The sequence below is a fragment of the Dryobates pubescens genome, chromosome Z, assembly GCF_014839835.1.
Source record: "Dryobates pubescens isolate bDryPub1 chromosome Z, bDryPub1.pri, whole genome shotgun sequence".
Classification (NCBI taxonomy): domain Eukaryota; kingdom Metazoa; phylum Chordata; class Aves; order Piciformes; family Picidae; genus Dryobates; species Dryobates pubescens.
In genome coordinates, this window is record NC_071657.1 from 54,767,316 (window position 1) to 54,793,545 (window position 26,230).

The 26,230-nt window shown below is 44.4% G+C and overlaps 1 protein-coding gene across 1 annotated transcript in view; it reads right to left on the reverse strand.

The window, feature by feature from the left end:
- The window catches only part of RCL1 (RNA terminal phosphate cyclase like 1), a 38,166-nt gene extending 13,074 nt beyond the window's left edge, over window positions 1–25,092 (reverse strand). Inside the window, exons 1-7 of the mRNA XM_054178756.1 lie at window positions 24,930–25,092; window positions 22,528–22,599; window positions 21,498–21,673; window positions 14,657–14,731; window positions 13,278–13,402; window positions 11,823–11,948; window positions 8,992–9,148 (exon numbers count right to left, since the gene is read on the reverse strand). Of these exons, the coding sequence (XP_054034731.1) occupies window positions 8,992–9,148; window positions 11,823–11,948; window positions 13,278–13,402; window positions 14,657–14,731; window positions 21,498–21,673; window positions 22,528–22,599; window positions 24,930–25,077 (879 nt within the window). The 5' untranslated portion in view covers window positions 25,078–25,092. The remainder of the gene's footprint in view (window positions 1–8,991; window positions 9,149–11,822; window positions 11,949–13,277; window positions 13,403–14,656; window positions 14,732–21,497; window positions 21,674–22,527; window positions 22,600–24,929) is intronic.
- Between the last annotated feature and the right edge of the window lie 1,138 nt (window positions 25,093–26,230).

Below are 26,230 nucleotides of genomic sequence, written 5' to 3' on the forward strand. Positions count from 1 at the left end.
TGGCTCTATGTCAAGGAGGGATATGAATGTCTGCAACTTAAATATGGAGATAAGAGGCTTGGGTGTTTATGGGTAAGAACCAAGGGGAAGGCCAAGAAGTCAGATATTGTGGTGGGAGTTTGTTACAGACAACCCATTCAGGATGAGACTGATGAAGTACTCTATAAAACAGTTGGGAGAACAAAGTGCTCACAAAATCTCTCCCGGAGGACTTCAGCTTTCTAGACTTGTGCTGAGAATATAATGCAGCAGAGAATTCCAGGGGTTCTTGGAGTGTATAGAAACTAACTTCCTGACACAGCTGGTGAAGGAACCAACTGGAGAAGGTGGACACCTCCTGGACACCTTCTGCTTGTTAACAGACACAGACTTGTAGGAGATGTAACAGCTGGAGGCTGTCTTGGTCTCAGTGATCACAATATGCTGGAGTTTTTGATTATCAGAGAAGTAAGGAGGGGCTTTAGTGGAACAGCCACCCTGGACTTCCATAGTGCAGACTTTGGCCTATTCAGGAGACTGATTGGCAGTGTTCCTTAAAGGCTCTCCTGAAGGACAAAGGAGTCAAGGAGGGCTGGGCACTCTTCCAGAAGGAAATCTTAACAGCATGGGAACAGGTCATCCCCGTGTGCTGAAAGATGAGCCAGTGGGAAGGCTGGCATGGCTGAATGGAGACCTTTGGTTGGAATTCAGGAACAAGAGGAGAATTTATGTCCTTTGGAAAAGGGACAGGCCACTCAGGAGACTACAGACACAGTGAAGTTTTGCAGGGAGAAAACTAGAAGGGCCAAAGCTCAATTAGAACTCAAATCTATCTATTGCTGCAAGACAATAAAAAATGCTTCTACAAACACATTAACAACAAAAGGAGGACAAGGGAGGATTTTCATCCTTTATTTTATGCAGGAGAAAAACAGTGACTGAGGATGAGGAAAATGTTGAGGTGCTTAGTGCCTTCTTTGTTTCATCTGTTATTAGCAGGCCTACATGTTTGCTGGGTAGCCAGCACCTTGAGCTGGAAGACAGGGATGCTGAACCACCTGGGCACACACAAGGCTATGCAGCCAGATGGGTTAGTCCCAAGAGTTCTGAAGAAGGTGGCAGATGTGCTTGCCAAGCCACTGTTGTGATTTGTCATCAGTCCTCACTAAGTGGGAAAGTCCCAACAGACTGGGGATTAGCAAATGCAATACCCATCTACAAGAAGGGATGGAAGGAGGATCCAGAGAACTACAGATCTGTCATCTGACTTCAGTGCCAGACAAGGTGATAAAACAAATAATTTTGAGTGCCATTAACATACCATTCGCAAGACAATCAGGGTATCAGGCCCAGCCAGCATGGATTCACACAGGCAGGACCTGCTTAACAAACCTCATTCTCTCTCTGTCACAACACGACCTGCTTGGTGGATGAGGAAAAGGCTGTGGCTATTGTTTACCTGGACTTCAGTAAAGTCTTTGATACTGTTCCCCACAGCATCCTCAAGAAAAAAAATGGATGCTGGGTAGAATACTGGCTGGATGGCTGGGCCCAGAGAGTAATGGTGAATAGAGTTAAATCCAATTGGCCACTGGTCACAAGTGGTGTTCCCCAGAGCTCAGTGCTGGGGCCACTCCTGTTCAATATCTTTATAAATGATCTTGAAGACGACAGTGAGAGCAGCCAGAGTGAGTTTGCAGATGACACCAAGTTAGGTGGGCATATTGATCTGCTGGAGGGTAGGAAAGCTCTTCAGAGTGACCTACACAGGCTGGATCGATGGGCTGAGGTCAATCACACAAGCTTCAACAAGGTCATGTGCTGAGGGTCACAACAACCCCATGCAATGCTACATGCTTTGGGCTGAGTGGCTGGAAAGCTGCCCAGCACAAAGGGACCTGTGGGTGCTGATCAACAGCCAGGTGAACTTGAGCCAACCACAAGAAGGCCAGTGACATCTTGGTTTGCATCAGGAATATTGTGGCCAGCAGGAATAGAGGTGATTGTCCCAGTGTACCTGACTGGTGAGACCACACCTTGAGATGCCACACCTTGAGAACTGCGTTCAGTTTTGGGCACTGGAGTGCAAAAGAGATGTTGAGGTGCTGGAGTGTGTGCAGAGAAGGGCAACAAAGATGGTGAAGGGTCTTGAAAAGGAGTGACTGAGGGGGAGGTGTTTAGTTTGGAGAAAAGGAAGATGATAGGAGACCTTATTGCTCTCTACAACTACCTGAAGGGAGGTTGTAGAGGTGGGTGGTTGGTCTTTTCTCACAAGTCACAACTGATAGGACAAGAGGAAATGGCATCAAGTTAAGCCAGGGGCAGTTTAGATTAGGCATTAGGAAAAACTTCTATACTGAACCTTCTATACAGGTTATCAAAACCTGGAACTCACTGCCCAGGGATGTGGTTGAATTGCCATTCCTGAGTGTATTTAAAAGCCATCTAGATATGGTACTCAAGGATATGGTACAGTAGTATTCCTGGTAGAGTTAGATACTGATTGGACTTGGTCTTGAAGGTCTTTTCCAACCACAGTGCATTGATGATAATGTCCTCCTCCAGTGGTAAAGGAAGGTGTAAGAAAAGCTGCAGCCCTGGCTGCAGTGACCATGAAATGGTAGAGTTTAAGATCCTCAAGGCATCAAAGAGTGTGCAAAGCAAGCTCACTACTCTGGATTTCAAGAGAGCAGACTTCATTCTTTTCAGGTATCTGCTTGGCAGGGTGTTATGTGATAAAGCCCTGGAGGGAAGAGGGGCCCAAGAAAGCTGGTCAATATTCAAGGGCCATCTTCTCCAAGCTCAAGCTCAGAAGCACTACATCCCAAGGTGACAGGCAAGAATGCCAGGAGGCCAGCATGGATGAAAAAGGTGCTCCTGGACTTCTTTGGGCACAACAATAGAGTATATAGGGAGTGGAAGCAACAACAGGTCACATGGCAGGATTACAAATAAGTTGTGGGAGCAGCCAGGAGTTAGGTTAGACAGAATTAAACTTGGATAGGGACATAAAGGGGAAGAAGAAGAAATTTCTTCAGGTACATCAGTGACAAAAAGAAGGCTAGGGAAGGTGTGGGGCCTCTCCAGAAGGAATATGGAGATCTGATCATGAGAGATATCACAGTGTATTAGAATTTGGAAGGTATGTCAAGAGATCATCGGGTCCAACCCTCCTGCCAAAGCAGGATCACTTATGGTAGTCTGCAGAGGAGCAGGGAAGTCATTCTGCCCCTGTACTCAGCACTGGTTAGGCCACACCTTGAGTACTGTGTCCAGTTCGGGGCTCCTCAAGAAGGACATTGAGATACTTGAACACATCCAGAGAAGGGCAACGAGGCTGGAGAGAGCTCTCAAGCACAAGCCCTGTGAGGAGAGGCTGAGAGAGCTGGGGTTGTTTAGCCTAGAGAAAAGGAGGCTCAGGGGAGACCTTATTGCTCTCTACATCTACCTGATGTACAAGGTTGTAGCCACGTGAGGATTAGTCTCTTCTCCCAGGCAACCAGTGGCAGAACAAGAAGACACAGTTTCAAGCTGCGCCAGGAGAAGCTTAGACTTGAGGTGAGGAGAAAGTTCTTCACAGAAAGAGTAATTGGCCATTGGAATGTGCTGCTCAGGGAGGTGGTGGAGTCACCGTCCCTTGAGGTGTGCAAAAAGGGACTGGACATGGCACTCGAAGCCATGGTTTAGTTAGTCATGATCTGTTAGCTATTAGGTAATAGGTTGGACTTGATGATCTCGGAGGTCTTTTCCAAACTGGTTGATTTTATGATGAATGCATCCAGGTGGGTTTTGAAAGTCTCCAGAGAAGGAGACTCCACAACACCCCTGGGCAGCCTTTCCAGTGCTCTGTCACCCTCAGTGTAAAGAAGTTTCTCCTCATGTTGAGGTGAAATCTTCTATGTTCAAGTTTGAACCTGTTGTTTCTTGTCTTATTACTGTGCACCACTGAAAAGAGCTTGGCCCCTTCCACTTGACACCCACCCCTCAGATATTTATACACATTGATGATATGGAGAAGGCTGAGGTGCTCAATGACTTATTTGCCTCAGGCTTTACCAGCAAGGGCTCCAGCCACACTGCTCAAGCTCTAGAAAGCAAAGGTAGGGACTAGAAAAATGAAGTTCTACCTACTGTAAGTGAAGATTCAGTCTGAGACCACCTAAAGAAGCCTATGGTGCACAAGTCCTTGGGCCCTGATGAGATTCACCCATGGGTCCTGGTGGAACTGGCAGATAAAGCTGCCAAGCCACTATCCATCGTATTTGAAAGGTAATGGCCATCTAGTGAAAGTCCTGCTGACTGGAAAAGAAGAAACATGAGCCTTGTCTTCAGAAAGGGAAAAAAAGGAAGACACTGAAAACTATAGGTCTTGCATACAGAAAATGAGGAAGAGGTGATTGCTGGTAACCAGCACGGCTTTACCAAGGGAAAATCATGAGTGACAAATTTAGCAGCCTTTTATGATGGAATTACAGCATCAGTCAATAAGGGAGGAGCAACTGATGTCATCTAGCTGGACTTGAGTAAAGCATTTGGCACTGTCCTGCACAACATCCTGGTCACCAAACTGGAAAAGCAGGGATTTGAGGGGTGGAACACTCACTGGATAATGAATTGACTGGATGGGTGCACTCAGAAAGTTGTGGTCAATGGCTCAATGTCCAAATAGAGACCAGTGATGAGTAGTGTCCCTCAGGGGTTGGTACAGGGACCAGTGCTGTTTAACATCCTGGTCATTGATATGGACAGTGGGATTGAGCCACCCTCAGCAAGTCTACAGATGACATTGAACTGTGTGGCCCAGTTAGCATGTGGAAGGGAAGGGATGCCATCCAGAGGAACTTCGACAGGTTTGAGAGGTGGGCTCATGCCAACCTCAGGAAGTTCAACAAGGCCAAGTACAAGGTCTGGCACCTGGGTTGGGGCAATCCCAATCACAAACATAGGCTGAGCAGAAAACAGCTTGAGGGCGGACTTGAGAGGAAAGACTTGGGGGTGTTCAGTTGATGAAACATTCAATGTGAGTTGTCAACGTGCACTTGCAGCCCAGAAAGTCAACTTTGTGCTGGGCTGCATCAAAGGAATCATGACCAGCAGGACACATGAGGTAATTCTTCCCCTCTACTCTGCTCATGTGAGACACCACCTTGAGAACTGCATCCAGTTCCGGGGCTCCCAACACAAGGACATTGAACTGTCAGAGTGGGTCCAGAGGACTGCCATGAAGATGATCAGAGGGTTGGAGCACCTCCCCTGTGGGGGCAGGCTGAGAGATTCGGGGCTGTCCAGCCTGGAGAAGAGAAGGCTCCTGGAAGACCTTATAGTGGTCTTCCAGCATCTGAAGGGGGCGTAAAAGAAACCTGGGGAGGGACTTTTTACAAGGGCTTGCAGTGGTAGGATGAGAGGGAATGAACAGAAGCTTGAGGAGGGTAAATTTCAAATTAATACTAGGAAGAAATTCTTTACAGGGAGGGTGGTGAGACACTGGAGTAGGTTGCCCAGGGAGGTTGTGGATGCCCACTCCCTGGAAATAGTCAAAGCCAGGTTGGACAGGGCTTTGAGTAACCTGGTCTAGTGAAAGGTGTCCTTGCCCATGACAGGGGGCTTGGAGCTAGGTGATCTTTTAAGGCCCCTTCAAAACCAAACCATTCTGTGATACATGTTTTGGGCTTGTTTGTTTTTTTTTTTCTTTCAGAAGAATGGACGAAAGCCTTGTCACACTGAAGTAAGGCAATCTTGAAAATTTATCCATTTTAGCTCCAGTCAAATAAATAGCTTTAGCCCTCCTGCCTCTACAAACCCTCTAATAATTTGACCTTTCTTCATTAAACAACACAGCCTTAAACAGGTATTGCATACTACCCTATTTTGCTTTATGATAAGTAGCATAAACATTGTCTTTTATTCAGTTGTTCCAGACCTTTCCATTCTGCCAATCATTTGCTATGTAAATCTCCCATAACCAACACCTTTCTCAGACAAGGGGAAAATCCTTACGGGCCTTCTGTTTAATAACTGTGGGGAAAACTGTATGTCTAAAGACAGTGACAGCTAGTCACTCCATGCCCCCTCTTTCAGGGCCACTGTAATTAGCACTGTGCCAGTCATAATTAGCTGGTTAGTTCAGAAATTCTTCAGTGAACAAATGCACATAAAAAGGGTCCACTGACTCGAAGCATCATACTACATCTCATTGCCTTTTGGAGGCTTAGTAAAAGGGACCATTTGACATTTAAGACAGTGTGCTAAAGACTCAAACCCTTAGATTTCCTACGTGGTAAAGGTCACAAGCACTAAGCAAGCAATTTAATCCATGCTCTTGGGCCCCTTTAAACAGTGATGAAATCCTGCAGATTCATGGGTGATCTCAACAGCTAAAACCCTTCTGCAGAAAATTAGCTCCAGTGCTCCCAGGATGCCCTTTTCTAGTCAACCTTCCCTGGCTCTTACAGCATGGCACCTACAGGCAAAGACACAGATGGAGAAATAATCTCATAAAGAGATGTAATCACAGTGAGAGAAATTCTCTCATGAGCCTTGAATTCAGTGAGTAGGTGGTGTAACAAGAAAGATTTAAGAAATGCCTGTTCAGAGCAATCTACTCTTGCTACATACAGAACATTCCCAAATCTTTACTGTTTCAATAGACATCTTTTCCACCACAAGCTGCTGCAGTAGAGGACCACAAGCAGTTCATGCACCGCTTAGCACTCATTGGTCACTCTTTGGACTGAAGCAGCCCAGACATAAGAGCCTGCTAGGAGCACCAGTGGCACCATAGCAGACCACAGCTAACAATCTCACTCAGAATCTTGTCTTCAAAGACACTGAAACCTCACAGCCCACCCCTTTATCATTCAAAGACTTGTCTGACTCTACTGCCCCCTCAGATGTCTTTTTTTCCTGTTGTCCTGAGATCCTCACTATTCCAGCATTTCAGAGAAGTTGACTCATTACATTCAAACAGCTGCAGTACACTAAACCAGAAAATTACCTGGTTCTGGCCTTTCTAGGCCTCTTCATTTTGGGAAGTTCTCTGACATCTGAAATGTCTAGACAAATTCCCTCAGTAGATTCCATCAGTGATGTGCTAGATGGTTTTCAGGGAAAAAAATACCTACTGCTGCTGATAAAGGTACACAGAAATTGAATCTGTTGTGCTTTCTATCATATGACTACTCAAAAATGTCTTCGAAGAGATTTAGACAAAGCACAAAATGTGCTAAACTTTAGGTTGCACTGATTGGGTTCTTTTGGGGTTTGTGCATTGTTTGTTTTAATATTTACTTTTTTTTTTGGCAGGCAAGGAGGAACTGGCATACTCTGTCTACAAAGTTTCTGCCGGTGATGCAGGTGACTGAAGAACCAACAAGGAGAGGTGTGATGCTAGACCTTGTATTAAGAAAGAATCATAGAATCAATAAGGTTGGAAAAGACCTCAGAAATCATCAAGTCCAACCTGTCACCCAACACCTCATGACTAACTAAGCCATGGCTTCAAATGCCACGTCCAATCCCCTCTTGAACACCGGTCTAATCAAGGATATTACAGCAGGAGGCAGCCTTGGCATGAAATGCTAGAGCTTAATATTGTTAGGCAAAGAAAGAAAGCAAACAGAAAACTTCTCCCCTGGACTTTAAAAGGAGGGCTAACTTTGTCCTATTCAAAGAACTACTTAAAACTGTCCCATGAGCTGTAGATGGTAGGGGATTCCAAGAGAGGGTTAATATTCAAACATCACCTCCTCCAAGCTCAAGATAAACATACACCTTTGAAAAAAAATCTAGTAGAGGAGGCAGGAGACCTGTGTGGATAAGCAAGGACCTGCTAGAAAAGTTCAAATGGAAGAGGGAAGTCTACAGTAAATGGAGAAAAGGTCTGAGCAGTTGGGAGGATTATAGAAATACTGTCAAAGCATGCTGAGATGCAACAAGGAAGGCCAAGGGTCTCTTGGAACTAAACCTGGCTAGGTTAGGTAAGTGAAAGATAACAAGGAGGGCTTCTATAAATACATCAATAATAAAAGGAAGAAGAGGGAAATAGTGGATTCACTGTTAAATAAGGTGGGAGACATGGTGACAGGCAATGCAGAGATGGTGCAATTACTAAATGCCTTCATGTGGTTTATGAGAGTAATTTTGTAATTGACATTACCTAATACAGAATCTCATTAACAGCATTTTTAACACTTTGCAAAGTTTCATCAGGCTACTCCAGTTTGGAGCAATTACTTACTTGTTTATTTGTTTTAAACAGTGAGTACAATTGGTAGGTGATTGCCTCCTAAAGGCCATCACTGACAGCTACTTCTTTTAACATTTGTGGACATACACAGCAAGGACAAACAGATTCTCTGTTAAGTGAGAAATTCATTATGATGCTAATTGCCAAACAGTTTGTAAGGTTGAAAACTGCCCATCCACTAAAAGTCTCACCACAAATTAAAAACTATTTTAATTATAATACAGTACCAATTATGCTGTGGGAGACTGTGATGCACTCAAGACTCCTATGCAAACACTGTCCCACCTCCTTTCTGACAAATCACACATTTGGCTTTGTCATCATCACCACCATAAAATAGCCAGCATTCAGGCTACCTGCTTTTTTCCCCCCTGCCCCTCTTCCTCATATGTTCTCATTCATAACACCCCATTCCAACTGCTAGTTTAAAAGCATTAACGCTCTCAGTCCTGCAACTTAGTATTAAATAAAGTAACAGCCCATGCAAAGCCACCCCAGTTCTGCTGGGGACAGAAAGCAAAATAAAAATATGTCACTACAATGTTTCATAGTAATATCTTCAGGACATGGGAAATAACATCGCCCAGTAAGTCATTATGCTGTTAATGGAACCATTTAAAACCATCACTTACGTGGATGAAGAGGACACCAGCAGCATCTGTTTATCTCAGCTCTGCCTCAGTACCCCCAGACCACCTCCTCCTTTACCAAAATATCATCATCTTCTTACCCTACAGCTAAATGCACAAAACATATTGGCTGCTTACCCTGTAGATCTCTTCAAGCAACAGCTTAGCACAGTTCTGGCCCAGTTCCTCAGGACGCACAGCTTCTCCCTGGCCCTGAGGGTTTGAGGCTAGCTCAGCACTGAGAATAGTGCCATTGATGGTTTCTGCAGTAAGGCACATGCCGAAACCTGGTGATCTGGAAGAAAGCAAAAAAGTGCACTTAAGGACAAAAATTGAGTTATGAGCCAAGAAATACTCCCAGCCAAGCTCCTCCTCAAGTCACAAACAGCTACTCTCACAGGACAATAGTGGGAATGTGGACTTGCCAACCATTTTCCCATCATATATATTTGATAAACCCTGGAGAAAACATTAACAACAGTACTTTGCCTTAAACCTATTGTGCTGGATATTCCTGGCAGAAACTCTTTAAAACAGAAAAATAATAAAACATTCACACCTCAGAACTATTCTTCTCTATTGAAAATAAAGAAAAGAAAGAAATTTATTTCACATTTATTTGTGTATGGTGAATATATTTTGAAGGTTTCTGTAGTTTATTTTATACTCTGCCACATTCAAAACCAAAACTAACTCTCTTTAGGGATCAAGCTCTTTCCCCAGAAGCTTCAAATTTTAACAAGATTAGACCATAACCATGCCAGCAGGCAGGAAAATTTAAAAAAGGGGGGAAAAAGTGCAGTTCAATACCATCCAAACTGTTACCATCATGTAAGAATTCTGAGCATATGATTTTAAACAAAGAAACAAAACCCCTGTTTTCCTTAGAACTCAGGATCCTACAAAATGCTATTGCTAGGGTTAAGAAACACTTGCTGCAAGAAACTCCAGATGGCCGAGTAGAGCTTTCTGAGAAATCAGAAAGTTGTAAGGAAAGCAAATAAAATGCCACAAAATCCTCTTATTTATATGCCCTGGAAGAACACCAATAACTAGCCATTCAAAAGAAGGTTAGTTGACTTGACTCCAGACACAGGATTTTCTACAGTTCTGGGCTCCTGCTGTCTCCACCACCCCAAGCTCTTAATTAAAAAAGTCACACTGACCCTGAATTGCAAGGAACATCACCATCATCAACAAACCAGAAAAACAAACCCCAAGTATCAACACACATAAGCTCTCCCAGTGCCAGAAATATAACATTTCCTCCAGAGGTATTTCAGTAGGGCAGGAACAGAAAGGTATCAGTGGTTCCCACCCATATTTAACTGCCTGCTTTTGCTAAGCAACACAGAAGGTATGGTCAAGATGTTCTTTTCCTCCTTCCTCTGAAAGAGAGAGCGAGATCTAGATAGCAAGACAGAAACAGTGTTAAAGATGCAATTCTGGGGGCAAGAACCCTTAATAGCTATGCACACTGGCAGAATTCCTTAGTGTTCAATAGCCCACAGCAATCTGTGCCAAGAGCATTAGACAGCATCTACACAGACAAATGTTTGAGAGCTCAAAACAGAACTGGGAAGGTTTTGGTTAAAGAGACATTACAGGTGGCAGAAGATTTTCAGATAACGTATCTTCTGAAGTTTCCGTTACTGGGGAAGGGACATATTGTTCAGTGCTTTATATTCTGAAACCAGGGCTTGGTTTTGGCTGGGCACTGATGGGCTGAACTAGTCCTTGCTGGTCTTGCTTGCTACCAGAAGCAGTGTCAGAAACAATGGGGCATATTGCTTTCCTAGTCCTCGTGCTGCTAAGACACATACACAAGTGCTGGGAAACAGGTAATGAGAAAAGCTTTGCCAAAGTGGCAAAATGTTACTATCTGATATAATGCAATCAAACTGGCACCCTACTTATGCTGAATGTGGCAGCACAGCAACATCAAAAAAATGCATGCACCAGCAGGATGGAGAGGCATTCAGTTCACCCTCCCATGCTATTCTTTATGCCCTTACAAGCAGTAAATGTACCACTACTGCCCCAAATAATTTGACTTTTTCACTTTATAGACAGATAATAACTAAAATATGTCCCCTGAAACACACACCTCCCAGAAATGTTTTCACAATTCTGATTACTGTTAAGTCTGGAGCCACAAGCCTTACTAAATTAGGTTATTAAATGTGATGGAGGATCAGAAAAGAGTAAAAATACTTAAAAGTGAGTAGACAATTCTAAATTGTCTACTTGACTAGACAATTCTACATTACTAAATACGCAGATATAACATGGTTTTCTTTAAAGGTAATACAGGAACAGCAAAAGAAAACGTGCAGGCTTGGATTTGAGCATACAGATAAAGACAAATGTTATCCAGAACTCCTTCAAACCCCATCAAAAAGTGACAAGGATAATAAACCAATAATATTGTTTGAATCACATTCATCGCTTCTGTGTTCTGCTGGCAAACAAAATGTGTGAAAGTAAGTAAATTAATCTCTTGGTTTTCCAGTCCTTGCTGCTGAAAGGACACTTCTTCAACTACTTATGTAATGGTGAAGTGGAAGACAATCTATACAGTTCAAACACTTTCTAAACCAGTTTTGTCCCTTCCTTAATACCACCATTTCCATCACAGGGTGTACAGTCAATTTGAATGTTGTTTTTCACAATACACCATGGTGCCTCTGATTTTAATCTCACCTCAAAACAACAAGAAGAAAGCTCAAGTTGCTGTTGGTGGCAGTAATGACACATCACATTCCTTGTTCAAGAAAACACATAAATGAGTAAAACAAGCATATCTAGCGATTAATTTCTTTTTTTTTTTCCTGCAAGGATTATTTATTTCAACTCAGCAAAACAGAAGATTGTGGTGTAAAACTTGATGAAATTACAGATCAGAATACTCTAGCAGACAAACAAATGCAGAATGGAATTTCTGTTCTCTGTGAATACTGGATACTTACTTTCCAGAGCTGACCCCCTTCATATGATCTGTGTAGATATATATGTCTGGCAGGAATTTATTCAGGATGCTCCTTGCAGATTCCACCATTCTGTTTGCCATCTGTGGTGACACTCTGACAGAGTATCTACATTTCCAAGCTAAGGAATTCATTGTGTTCACAAAAGAAATTTAAACCAGAGATTGATGAAAGTGGCCAAGAGGTCCCAATGCATTATTCTGCAAAATGCAGTTTTGTCCTGCACATCCATTCCAGAGCACTAGTCCATTCTCCTGTATTTAAAAAGCATATATGTGCAAGTGCTTCCTATAGCCTTTTCACTGACAATACCTCGAAGTGAGGTATGCAGAACATGTGCAGAACAGCTCGTTATTGCTAGATAACTACCTATCTTAAAAACACCCTTTGATAATTTTAAATTCCTGTTCAGTCATCTTGTGCTTTCTTATGATGGAGTAAATCCTGCGTGCTCTGCTCTTCCTATACTACTGAAAGGTGATGACAGGTGAAGTTTCTCTGAATTAACAGCAAGATATCTTTTCTTTCCATCCATCTGCTAACAGAGAGACATTGAGCAGATTACAAATGGTTTAACAAAATTAGAAAGTAGTAACATGCTTTAAAATAAAACTGTCTTTGCTCTCTCCAACTACTTTGTAGTGCTGTGAGGCTATCAAGTCCACCAGTTCTTGAGTCACTCAGCATCTGAAGGTAACAGTTCCCAGGAAGAAGAAATTACCATCTTCCCACTCACCCCAGCGCACCTCTTCAAACTACACAACAGATGAACTGCCTTTATGCCTTTTTACTCAGGTGCTGCTGCAGCGATATTCATAACGTGTCTTCAAATGCACGAAGCACATCGTGTTCCACATTCCATTCGAACTACAGCACAGAGACACGTTCTGCACGTTTAACCACACGTTTTTACCTACATGCACATAGCAATGCAGGGAAATACACTCTCAAACCTCCCTCCCAGCTTCTCCCCAGCAGAAGGGGAGTTCCTTTTCTGCAAATTTCTATGGCATTCTCTTGTGGAATAGGTAAACCAAAAGTTTCAAGATCGTAAGGCCAAAACCAGTAAACAACTATCAGAAAACTGATCATTCTGTACAGCTGGTGCATTCAGCATTTTGGATCACTCTAAGAGGTTGCTGCAACACAGCTCCCCTGCTGTATTACTGCCTCATTACATGATGGAAGGTATTTTAATTTCTTGCTGTTGAAAAGATTTTAAATAGTGCTAGTTTAAATTTACTTACTTGTCTACCAATGCTTTTTGAACAGCAGCATTCTGAAAACAGCAGTTTTAAGACATGGTCTTGAAATCTAGTTGTGTGATCTGTCTGTGTAATGTCACTCTGCATTACCTGGACACATTCTCAGCAACACGGGCATACTCCTGCAACCTTAAGTTGGGAGTTTAAAGGAATAACAAACAAACAAGGATACGCAGTGCCTCTGATGCGTTTGATTTTGCCAGGGTCTGTGAACTGAATAGGCTGCAAGACTTTTCTCACTGGGCAAGCAAACAGTATCTCTCCACCCCCTTTGGGAGGCATTCCTCTCCGGTTGATCTAGAAACAACAATGGAGGAAAGAAGCAGGTTAGAAAAGAGCACAGAGAATGTACTGAGAAACTGAAAAATTACACTTCTATTTCACATACAATAAAATGCTATCAGTAGGCGTATTATGTCAACAGCAGGCAGGAAAAGGACACTGTAATAGCAAAAATGGATTTTGCAAAATGGGTTTTGAACCAAGCCTGTAAACAAAATTTGATTTGGCTTCTTCCTCTCCTCTCTCAAGTACAGTAGGGTGTAACGTCTCAAGTGAAAACAGCCAAACAAAAAACCCCCATCTTTACCAGGAAGGCAACCCTGACTGGTGTCTTAAGCAAACCTGTCCTGCACAGCTGACCATAGACTAAAAGTGTTTGATATTCAGTATGCGTATGAGGGACCAGAATGTGCTTACTCCCACAAATAGGCCTGGCCAGCCTGACCCTGGTGCCTCACCCCAGCCAACATCCACAAAGATGGGGTTGGCACATAAGCCTGTCAGTGAGTCTAGCTCAGGGTGCTCATGGGTGGGTAGGGCAGGGCTGTGGAGAGCTAGAGACTGGCCCTGCAGCAGCATCACTGGAACAACGGCAGACAGTCCCAGAGTGATGACATGGGGTCTTGGGCTATAGGCAGGGTGAAGGGAGGCACCTGGGGTGCAGGGCTTGGCAGAGCATGCAGAGACCAGTAGCTCAGCAAGAAATTTCACACATTCAAAATGACTGATCTTAACTTTTAAAGGCTGTAGTTTTATTTTTCAACACAAAACAAAACGAAACACCCCAAAACCCAAACATTCTGCATCCAGAATTATTTGGCCTGTGAAAAGTGTAGTCTTTGACAAAAAGTTTCTTTCCTGTATTTTCCAAACTGGAAGCAAATCTCAATCACCCAAACACAGACTCAGCTCCCTAGTCCTAAGCAGGGCAAGAGAAACAAGAGCAAGGAAAAATCAATTAAAGTAACTGAAATGGGATAAGAAAGCAAAAAGGTTTCTTAGCTTGCTGAGATGTCAGACACTAAGAAAAGTCACTGCTTTCTTCTTACCCTCTCTACCCATAGCTTTTGCATCTCTTTTCTACACCATCGGCAAACACTGTGTGGCTGGTGTGCCATTTAAATCATGCCAAGAGGAGAAGGCAATTATGCACAGCTACAACTATGTATCTGCTGGAGACAGATACTGGCAGCAAGCATATGGCCCTGTGAAGCAGAACAGAGTATCATTTCAACATGTGCTAGAAAAGAAAGGAACAAGTTGTTTTACCTTGATTTCCAGACCTTCACCATCAATTCCAAACTTCTTCAGTAGGGGTAGAGATGTTGCCTTAAGAACATCAACCTACAAACACAGGATTAAAAAAACAGAGTCTTTATTGCAAGTTACACAAGTCAGTAAGTTAAGAATCATTGCATTATGAGGTGTCTAACAAGGGCAAGACTTCTCCATACTAGGTGTCCATAGGAAAACATGGGAATGCAGCACAGAAAGCTTCAGCTACTCCTAAACAACCACAGTATCTCACAACTCAAAAATATTTCTGAAACAAAATATTGGGAGATAGAATTTCCTGTTCTGAATTTCTTCCTCAACCTGATTTTTACCACTATAACACCTCAGTTAAAACAGCTCATTTGCTTTTCTGAAACCAGGTATTGGAAAAAAAAAAATCACATTTTTCTGTCATCATTAAAAATTACTACAGTTATATAATCATGATTGCAGGACCCTTTGCATTCTGAAGCAGGCCCTTAATTTGTCAGGAAGAACTTCATCCTTCTGTCAAGAACTTCTTTTAACTGTTTCTGAGGAACAAAAACTTCTCTTGAAATACTTAGAAGAATCTGGAATGGGTGAGACATCTTCTGTGTACTCCCTTTGAGCCAGACGCTCACCAAATCCAGATCTGAGCAGGATTTTCTTTGCTATTGCTTGTCCTAATTGCTGATCTAACACAACAGTGACTTGTCTTCAGAAGCATTTCCACAGGTGACAAAAATAATTTAGCAGTGCAACAGCACAGGACAAACAGCTTGGGAGAGACAGGACCATGGCCAAAGAGTAACTAGATTCAGGTGAAGCAAACAGGCATGCTGTAGATGGCAGCTGAGGAGGGGAAAAAAAAAAGGAAAAGAGAAAAAAAGGCCTTCATCCAGAATCCACAACTCTTGAGTTTCATTCTCTCTGCAATTAGTAGCACAGACCTCATCTACAATGCTGTCAACCACCTGTAAGAGCTACCTGAGTAGCTACAAGTGCATGCCACAGGTCGTGCCCTTTAAATTTTGCTGGCCAACATACTTATTCTCTTAGAGAAGCACTTGGTGTTGTTTTTAATGGTAATATCAATATTTGAAAGTCTTAGTTAAAAAAAATAAATGCTGTAAGTCAATGATTCCTTCTATGGCTTTTTATGTTTTTAACCCTTTTTACAGCCAGGCTGCCTTATTCAGGCTCCTTCACTAATCATACACATTTGTCTTTCAGAGCAAAACCCCTTACTCACACGTACACACATACACATGTTCACACTCGTGGAGGTTCCGACAAGCTGATGTGGTTTGCGTTTAAGTTACACAAAATTTCTTTCCTATGAAATAAAATACATCAGTAAAAAAGGAAAAGCTTTCCCCTCCTCTATTTCCACTTCTGCAACACTTTGGACTGAACCCTATCTCTGGTGAAAGCATGTTATCCCAGCATTAGGAAGCTGGACCAGCTTTGTCTGTTTCAAAAATTTTAGAGATGCATCATATTTAGGGGACACAGTCTCAAGCTGCGCCAGGGGAGGTTTAGACTCGAGGTGAGGAGAAAGTTCTTCACTGAGTGAGTCGTTCGTCACTGGAATGGGCTGCCCAGGGAGGTGGTGGAGTCACCATCCCTGGAGGTGTTCAAGAGGAGATTGGACGTGGCACTTGGTGCCAGGGTCTAGTCATGAGGTCTGTGGAGACAGGTTGGACTCGATGATCCTTGAGGTCTCTTCCAACCTTAGTTATACTGTGATATTTCTCAGACCTCAGTCAAATTACAGACATGATACTTACCAGGTCCCAGACAGACAAATAATAAAGGACTGTCATAGTTCCAGATTTGCAGCCTCAATAGAGAGGTGATTGGCAGCACTTGAAGTAGAAAAGGTTGTTCTGCTTGGTAGATGAGCCATCTCTATGGAGATCACAAGATGGTAGCAGAACTGAAACCTAAAGTCATATTTTCTAGAGTCTTGACTATACTCTGCCATAAACCTATCCTTTGGCAACCCTTAAAGGGCAGTTACTTCATTTCCAGAGCAGAGAACACACGACCACGTTGTACCAAAGCAAATGCATCATACAATTGAAAGCATAACTCACCACAAATGACAACACGCTAAGAATAGAATAAAGTAGGTTGGAAAAGACCTTTGCGATCACTGAGTCCAACCCATCACCCAACAACCATCTAATCAACTAAACTATGGCACCACGTGTCCCATCCAGTCTCTTCTTAAACACCTCCAGTGATGGTGACTCCACCACCTCCCCAGGCAGCCCATTCCAATGGCCAATCACCCTTTCTATGAAGAACTTCCTAAAATCCAGCCTAAACCTCCCCTGACGCAGCCTGAGACTGTGTCCTCTTCTTCTGGTGCTGGGTGCCTGGGAGAAGAGACCAACCCCCACTGGGCTAGAACCTACCTTCAGGTAGTTGTAGACAGCAATAAGGTCTCCTCTGAGCCACCTCCTCTCCAGGCTAAGCAACCCTAACTCCCTCCGCCTCTCCTCACAGGGCTTGTGCTCCAAACCCCTCCCCAGCTTTGTTGCCTTTCTCTGGACACATTCCAGCAACTTAATATTCTTCCTAAACTGAGGGGCCCAGAACTGGACACAGTACTCAAAGTGTGGCCTAACCAGTGCTGAGTACAGGGGCACAATGACCTCCCTGCTCCTGCTGGCCACACTATTCCTGATACAGGCCAGGATGCCAGTGGCCTTCTTGGCCACCTGGGCACACTGCAGGCTCATGCTCAGCCTACTATCAACCAGTACCCCCAGGTCCCTCTCTGCCTGGCTCCTCTCCAGCCACTCTGACCCTTGCCTGTAGCACTGCATGGGGTTGTTGTGGCCAATGTGCAGAACCCAGCACTTGGATGTGTTAAATCTCAAGCCCTTGCACTCTGCCCATCTGTCCAGCCTGTCAAGGTCCCTCTGCAGAGCTCTCCCACCCTCTAACAGATCAACTCCTGCCCCCAGCTTGGTGTCATCTGCAAATTTACTGATGATGGACTCAATGCCCTTGTCCAGATCATCAATAAAGATATTCAACAGGATGGGGCCAAGCACCGATCCCTGGGGCACACCACTAGTGACTGGCTGCCAGCTGGATGTGGCACCATTCACCACCACTCTCTGGGCTCTGCCCTCCAGCCGGTTACTAACCCAGCACAGAGTGCTGCTGTCCAAGCCATGGGCTGACAGTTTGGCCAGGAGTTTGCTGTGGGGGATGGTGTCAAAGGCCTTGCTGAAGTCCAGGTAGACTTCATCCACAGCCTGCCCCACATCCACCAGGCAGTCACCTGATCATAGAAGGAGATCAGGTTGGTCAGGCAAGACCTTCCCTTCCTAAATCCATGCTGGCTGGGCCTGATCCCTTGGCCATCTTGTAAGTGCTGTGTTATTGCACTCTAGATGACCTGTTCCACAATCTTGTCTGGCACTGAGGTCAGGCTGACAGGTCTGTAATTCCCTGGCTCCTCCTTCCAGCCCTTCTTGTGGATGGGCATCACGTTGGCCAGCTTCCAGTCATCTGGGACCTCTCCAGTGAGCCAGGACTGTTGAAAAATGACGGAGAGCAGCTTGGCCAGCTCATCTGCCAGCTCTCTCCGCACCCTAGGATGGATCCCATCTGGTCCCATAGACCTGTGGGGATCCAAGTGGCTAAGTAGGTCACTAACTACTTCCTCCTGGACTACAGGGAAACTATACTGCTCTCTGAATCCATCTGCCAGCTGAGGAGGCCAACTGTCTGGAAGACAACCAATCCTGCTATTAAAAATTGAGGCAAAGAAGGGGTTAAGTACCTAAGTCCCACAGACATTTCTTGTTCACAAACTATTGGAAATACAAACCTTTTTCCCTTAAAGAAGTATGATTACAAAAAAAACACCACAAGGTAGTAACTTTTGGTGGTTTATAAAATTCCATGGCAAGTGCAAAACAAAACTGACATACCCTACAGCTCATGGCTACCTAGGAAAGGGGCAAGCACTTGCTGGTCTGCACAGCCATTAGCACTGCATGGAAGCGCGTTTATCCCTGCCATATGTACAGTGTTATGTTGTGGGGCCAACAGCCTACTCAGGGCAGGCAGCAAAGTTTAAAATCACAGTTTAGCAAGTGTAAAAAAAAAAAAAAAAAGAGGCAGAAAAGTCAGTAGGTAAAACTTTTTTTCCTGGGATTACAGATAACTGAATTTTGATTTGCATTGGAAAATCACTGCTCCCACGACAAAACTTCACATGGTAGACCCATGCCAGAATGAAAGTAATTTCAGCTGAAAGTCCTATAGCAGAGCCATAAAAAAGCCTTAATTACTTTCAGATGCAAACATTAAGAGCAGTTGTTATAAAATCAGGTTACTGTAGCACTCTGCATCCATCAGAAAAACAACAAGAGGAGAAGGGAAGGAAAACAGGAACTATTATTTGCATGCCACCTCCATTCCCTTCAAAGACACCTTACAAAGACACCTACAGACATATTCTCTATACAGACAAACTTGAAACTACCTTAACTTTATACACCAGTCCCATATTGCTGTCCCTCAAGCTATCTGTGGTCAGGCCCCACCAGTGGTCATGCAGGAAAATGCAACACAAACAAGAAGGCTGCCAGCGAACAGTTCAGGCTGGTATTTCAAAACCACATTTCTTCCTGACGAGTGTAAGTAAAGTGGTATCCCACTCAGTCATTTAGGATGTATCACTGACTATTTATCACCAGGGCAAGTGCACTTTACCCTGGGTTTTATTGGCTCCTTCAGAATGGAGGAGGCTATTAATATATATAAATAAATGCCAGCATAAACACTCTGTTTATGTACCAGGAATTCATCCTGACCTGTCTCTCACTCTCCACACAGCAGATTTGCTGTGTTTCCTTTTGTCCTCCTGACAAAAAGACATTCTCAGGCAAAGAGCACCCTCAAACTCACAACTTGGCAATCACATCCAGCAGATATGATTGGATGAGATGCAAGACCTCAGTGATGAGAACAGATTCCAAAAAGCCCAGTGGGTCAGCCTACCTGCACATTGCTACCACGAGTGAAAGATCTCATTTCTCTAGCTGCACACACACTCCTGCTATTCATCTTGTGGATACCTCCAGAAGAAAAGTCAAGGGAACAGCTCTCTGTGATTTTGCCATTTAGCTGAACTGTCATAGGGAAAGCTTTGAAAAGCATTCATGGTATTGGAGCACACAGGATTGTGTGGTTGAAAGCAGGAGATACGGAGGGGGGATTGGTAGGACTACCTTCTTTCAAGCACAAGGGTGCTGTTGTGGGATCATATCTGTGTGTGTGTATATATATATATATTCACACACATATGTAAATTGTGCATTTGTCTGTAGATGGCAGATATTGAATACAATCATGCAAGGATACATCTGCAGAGTTCATCTAGCTCCAGAAGACACGTTTATAACACATAGGATTGTTTTTACAAACAAACCAAATGAAAAATCTCAAAAGCAGATGAGTATGTATCTTGCCTGTTGTATCTACTGAGGTGAGATGGAGAGGTTCTTGCATGAAGAGCAACAGGGAAAACTTGCCCATTTTAAAGCAGCCACAATATATTTATGTTTCCCCCTTCTCCTTGGAAAGCCAGAAAGAGTACAGTAAATAGTCGTATTGGGGCAAGCACAGGTAATAAATGTTCACCCAGTTTCTAAACAACTTCTGCCTATTGAAAAATAAAAGCTCAAATCAATTTAAAACCAATGGTACAATGATTCAGCTGATGTATTCCAATACCCTTCTTTGTCTGAGCTTTGGCTAGTGAAAGCCCCCTTCAAGCACAAAATTAACTGGCTTAAATTCTTGCACTCATTTCAATTAAAATTGTTTCACCTATATTGGTTCACGTGGCTGATGCCTGAAGAGGAGTAATTTCCAGAATCATGACTCAGTTACTTAGATGAGTCCAAAATTACTTGAAATCAACAGTAAAACTGGACTGTTCTTTGTTTCCAAATTCTTCAATAATTTCTCCTCTGTGACTAAAAAGACGGGCAACCAAAAGAGACCTCTTTGATTTTTACTACCTATTAAGTACTTTTAATGACAGTGACTGGAAGGTTAGCAAAACATGCTTCCTCTTTCTTTTTTTCTGACAGTGCTGAAAGTAATCCACTTTGATCATACTTTGACATATGTGGATGTCTCACAGAGCCATTGGTGAGAGACCAATTTTCCAAATTACAGGAGAAATATTGAAGAAAAGCCATGAATACCAGAAGGACTCAGAAAGTCCTCTAATATCTGCAGTTACACTTCACAGTACTTGTATTTATTTAAACTGGTTAAGTTTTCACATGACAAAGTTTCCTTAATCTACTCAGAGGGAAACAGGCAGCCTCACTCAACAGGCAAACAGCAACGCTGTTCTCCAGATGCCATTGTGTTTGGTTTTTCTGGGGTTTGGTTTTCTTTTTCTTTTTGTTTTAATTAAAAACAAACATTATAAAAATCTCAGCATAACCACTAACTGTTACTCTAGTGTTTTAATCCCATGGTAGGAGAAACATTTGGTTTAATTTCTAATAGAATAGGAGAAGCAAATCAGTGGCCTGGCCTCACATCGTATTTAAAAGCAATTTTCAGAGAAGACAACTGAAGCAGTTAAGAGAACTGAAAGTCAAAAGGTGGATTATAAACCAGAGTCCAGAGTATGATGCAGAAAGCGAACAGCTTAACAGATGCTTGATTCAGGGAGTTTGCTGGCAGATGCAGCAACACTGCATACTTCTGGATGTGAAGGATTACAAAAACGTAACACAGTTTAGACACTTCATTCTAATCTTTCTATATCAGGGAAAAATAACTGTATTTAATTACTTACGGAAGGATCTACTTGATCATTTGTTACTCCCCTCAAGACAATCTTCAGTGGATGTTTCATGAAAGGTGCCAGGCAGAGCAGACCTTCCAAATAGTAGCCAATACTACGACTGGGGCTGCAGTCATGTTCCAACGAGCCTCCGTACAGAAGACCAGGCTGATAATATAAGGTGGTACCTGGGGAAGATGCCAGAGAAGTAAACCAAATAAAAGCACTGTCAGCACACCAGCCACTATTAGAGATTGCAGCAACACATACAGGCAACTGCATAAATGGGAGACAGACAATTTCATGAAAGATGGTAGCACTTCCAACATGTTACTTCTATGTCTGTGGTTAATAAATGGGCCAATACAAAAGAGTCTGTCTTGCACATCACTTTTCCTACTTTCCCCTTTGTCCCACAAACAGAAGATCTCTTAGCAGCCCCAAAATGATGAAACAAGCAATTACTGCTCTCCACAGCAGCTAAATCTTCACCAGACCATTGGATCATTGCTATCTCAGCATAGCTGGTGATAGCTCATCTGCTATACTGACTAGCCATAATCCTTAATACACTCAAAGGAAAAAAAAAAGAAAGAGAGAGAGAAAGAAAAAAAAGGACAAGAACCAGACAAGGCTGTTATGCAGGATGCTTCTCACTCAAATCAATACCTTTTTCTGAGCATGACTAGGCAAACAAATAAAAAGTCTTCCTCAGAAGTTTGTCTTTTTGGAATGTAAACCTTGCCTTCTACAAAACTCCATTCCAGTTCAGAAGGCACTTCCCCTCTCTGAAATCCTGCATACCAAACAAAATACTAATTTTAATTATTCAGCAGAAGAGTTTCCTTAACTCTCTGCATTACAGTAGAGCACTGATCTTCCTGCATCAATCAGTTTCTGTAGAAGTTCTCAGCTTGGTTATTTCCGATTTTCTCTGATTCATCTGAACACCTACATCCGCCAAGCCAAAACTCTGATTCCACTGCAGCAAATGAGAGAGCCCACAAGAACAAAACAGAGGAAGAAGAGAAAACAATCTCACCTGTTTGGTTTATTTCAATCCGAGAGCCATTGGTCACTTTGTCAATCAGGCGAATAAAACTTGCTTCAAAATCTAGGGGGAAGAACAAAGACAGAATTTTAAAGTTCCTTAAATTCATTCCTGGAAAAAATAAAACTTCAGCACCACACTTAACCATTTTCCCATTCCTGCCTCTCATGACAGTAAGGCCATACAAGAAAAAGCAAGTTACTATAAAACTAGAGATGTTAATTTGAGCCTCCACGCTTACAGGAATCTTGGATTGATTGCGATGCCCCCAGGATACAACCACTGTAACAGCCACAGTCCTCTTCCCCGCTCACAGTACTTCTGAGCACAGTGGCCTGATGGATTACTCAAGCACATTTTGCTTGAGTACTTATATTTTGCTCAGTATGAAGCACAACATACAAATCCCAACAAACAGGATCCCATCAAGATGATGACAGCTTCCCATTATTCTCTGTACAAGTCGTCGTTTAAAAGAGGGAGACATTCAGATGCAAAGTACTGCTGCACAGCTGCTCCTTCCACAGACACACTCACCTGCAGACTTTCAAATTTCTGCAGACTTTAAACTTTTCATCTACAAACCTGTTGCTGGCATAAGGCCTACAAAAAAATGATACAAGTCTCCACATGACCTCTTTTATTGCTTACTGTATATACTGCAATGGTTTGTGGACCTAATTCCTATTTTTCTGATTTGTGTGGATTCTTGTCCAGAAAGGTGGGAAAGGACAAGCACATTTAAGGGGGGGGAAAAAGGGAATAAGATATGCTAGTATTTTAGTATTTAGGTATCCCAAACTGATACAGACCAGTATCAAAGAAAATATGTGAACACACACACACAAGTGAAAAACCCAGGTAGTTTTAAGGACCCATAACACCTGCATAACAGTTGGTAGGTTGCAGACTCCCCCAGCAATAACACTGTGCTACTTCTTCAACACACTTTTCTTCTTATACAAGCTTCTAAGATGCAACAGGCATTTAAACTAGAGAACTACCTGCAGGAATTACAGTTCATGAATGTTTGCATAACATAGTAGATGCCCCAGTCACACAGTGCAGGTTCTGCTCTTTGTTCAGATAACTTCTAAAACTAAAGGTTTAGAGTACAGTATGGGGAGCTCTTCCAGTACAAGAGTGATTCCTTACCTTCTGGAGAACAAACCTGTAAAAAACTTTTCCTTGCAAATATTACAGTCACAAAAAGCAGAGATAACTCCATGTTGAACCATCACCACAAAGCATACTTTGCTGTTATTATTTGTAACAGTTTACAGTTTAACCCATACTTTTTAAAAGCAATTCAAACACGTTTTATAAAAGACATGGTAAAACCTAAATTCCACCACTACCAAACTTCCCATGACAACAATAAATACTTTGAGCCACGGTAAATGTTAAAGTCCAGTACACAAGAATGTTTTGACAGGCTTGAAAGAAAATGTCTAGCTATAAAGCCTCCTCAAGAGGCTAAGTAGGATTTATGCTGGGTCTTAACGTCACACCTTGTTCAAAAAATAGGTGAACACCACAATAACATTTCTTTCTCAGTCTCTACCCTCTTGCCTTCTTCAGTCCAACAACGAAATTTATTCTGGGTTGCCAAAGGTCCTATTAGGGGAGTAAAGAGCCCTCAAGCAAGGTTTTCCTCAAGGGAATCCATAGCACTGAAAGCTTTCAGAAATTGGGTGTGTATGGCCTTCCACGTCTTCCACCTGTAGGACTGTTTGGGCAAAATTCAGATTAAAAAAGCCCAAACCAACAACAAACCCAACGTGACACAACGTGAAAGCTGAGCCGTTAAAACTGTGGGCACTTGGGCTCCCATAGAGACGGAGCACGCGGCAGGAAACGGCGGCCAGAGTGCCAGCAAGTGCGACAACTTGTGCCCGGAGAGCCGCTGCCAGAGGCACCGCCAGCCCCGCGCCTGGCATCCCTGCCCCGCACATCCCGCTCCTGTCGCCCGGTGCGCTTCGTTTCGGACCGGCTCACGAAGGCTCGCGCTGGGACAGAAGCATCACGGCTGCGGAGCGCCGCGGAAAGCCGCACCGCTGCCGGCACGGGGTCTCTCCACGGCACGTGGCTGCCACGAAAACAATTCGGGTGACATCCTCCTCCCGCTGCTCCCACGCCTTCTGCTTCCAAAGCCGCGCCACCCACGTGTGCCAGCCCAGCAGACTCGCCTCCCGTGCAGGGTATGCGGGGTGGGCAGGGGACAGCTCTTCCACGATGTTACACTGACATGCAGCTGGGACCCGCCGGCAGAAGCTGCCGAGAAAGTGTCAAAGCTGCCCCTGCCTCGCACCAAGCCTCCGGCACAGCCGTAGCCGTGGCTCCCAAGCCCTTCCGACCCCTTCCCTCTGCGGCCGCCGGTACCCCCCGCTCACCCCTGAGGCCAGGGTCCTCCTCCTTGGAGCGGATCTTGTGGATTTTCAGCGGCCGCCCGCTGAGCGTGGACAACACCAGGCGCTGCCGCAGGAAGTTGCACCCCGCGTAGCTGAGGCACTGCACCTCGCCCGCCGCCCCGCCCGCCATGCCGCCGCCGTGCCCGCCGCGCCCACGCGGTTGGGAACAGGAAGCGCAGAGACAGCGGCGGCGGGGTCAGAGTGCAAGGGGCGGGGCCAGAGTGCAAGGGGCGGGGCAGCGGCTTCCGCTACGGGTCGGGCGCGGATAGCGGCGGGAGCGGCTTGTCGCTGTGTTGCGGCTCCCGCGCTCTGCCTGCGCCGCGCTCTGCCTGCGCCGCGCTCTGCCTGCGCCGCGCTCTGCCTGCGCCGCGCTCTGCCTGCGCCGCGCTCTGCCTGCGCCGCGCTCTGCCTGCGCCGCGCTCTGCCTGCGCCGCGCTCTGCCTGCGCCGCGCTCTGCCTGCGCCGCGCTCGGAGAGGTGGGTGGAGTGGCCGCGGAGCCGTTACTGTCTCTGCCTTCGCTGCAGCCCTCCCTAGCTGCATTCTCTTAACTGAGGTTTTTAACGGTTAAAACTCTTGTTGGTTTGTGTTGTGACTTTCTTGCTTGTTTGTTTTTAACGGAAGCTCGGTGCCTCTCCACCTGCGGCTGGGCAGCTTCTCCAGCCTTTCTCCCTCGGACTGAGAGAGCTCTCGGTGGGTCGGCGGTGGGTGGTTGCAGCTCGGGGTGAAGCGCGGTGCCTGCGCCAGGGCTGTGCTTGCCCCGGGGTGGCCTGGGAGCCCGTACCTTCCGTTGGGCCTTGCCGGTCATTTATCCCCGGCTGCCGCAAGGAAAAGGCTAAGGAGAGGAATGGTTATCGATTTCCTGTCTTCTCGCCAGCGCGTTTGCTTAATCGTAGGGGCAGAGCCCACTCAGCCAGAAGAGACTGAGTGAAGCCTTCAGTCTTTCAGAGAAATGTGGATTACAGAAGAGGTGTGACAGTGTCAATTCCAAGGCTACAGGGGTGGGAGAATTAAATAGCGTAGTTCTTAAATTGAAAGAGCCTGCAGCGATCATCTAGCTCAACTGCCTGACCACTTTATGGCTGACCAAAAGTTAAAGCGTGTTGTTAAGGGCATTGTCCCAATGCTTCTGACAGGCTTGGGGCAATAACCACCTCTCTAGGAATCCTGTTCCTGGGTTTGGCTACCCTCTTGGTAGAGAAATGCTTCTGTTTGTCTAGTCTGAACTTCCCTTGGTACAGATTGGAACCATTCCCACGAGTCCTATCACTGGATCCCAGGGAGAA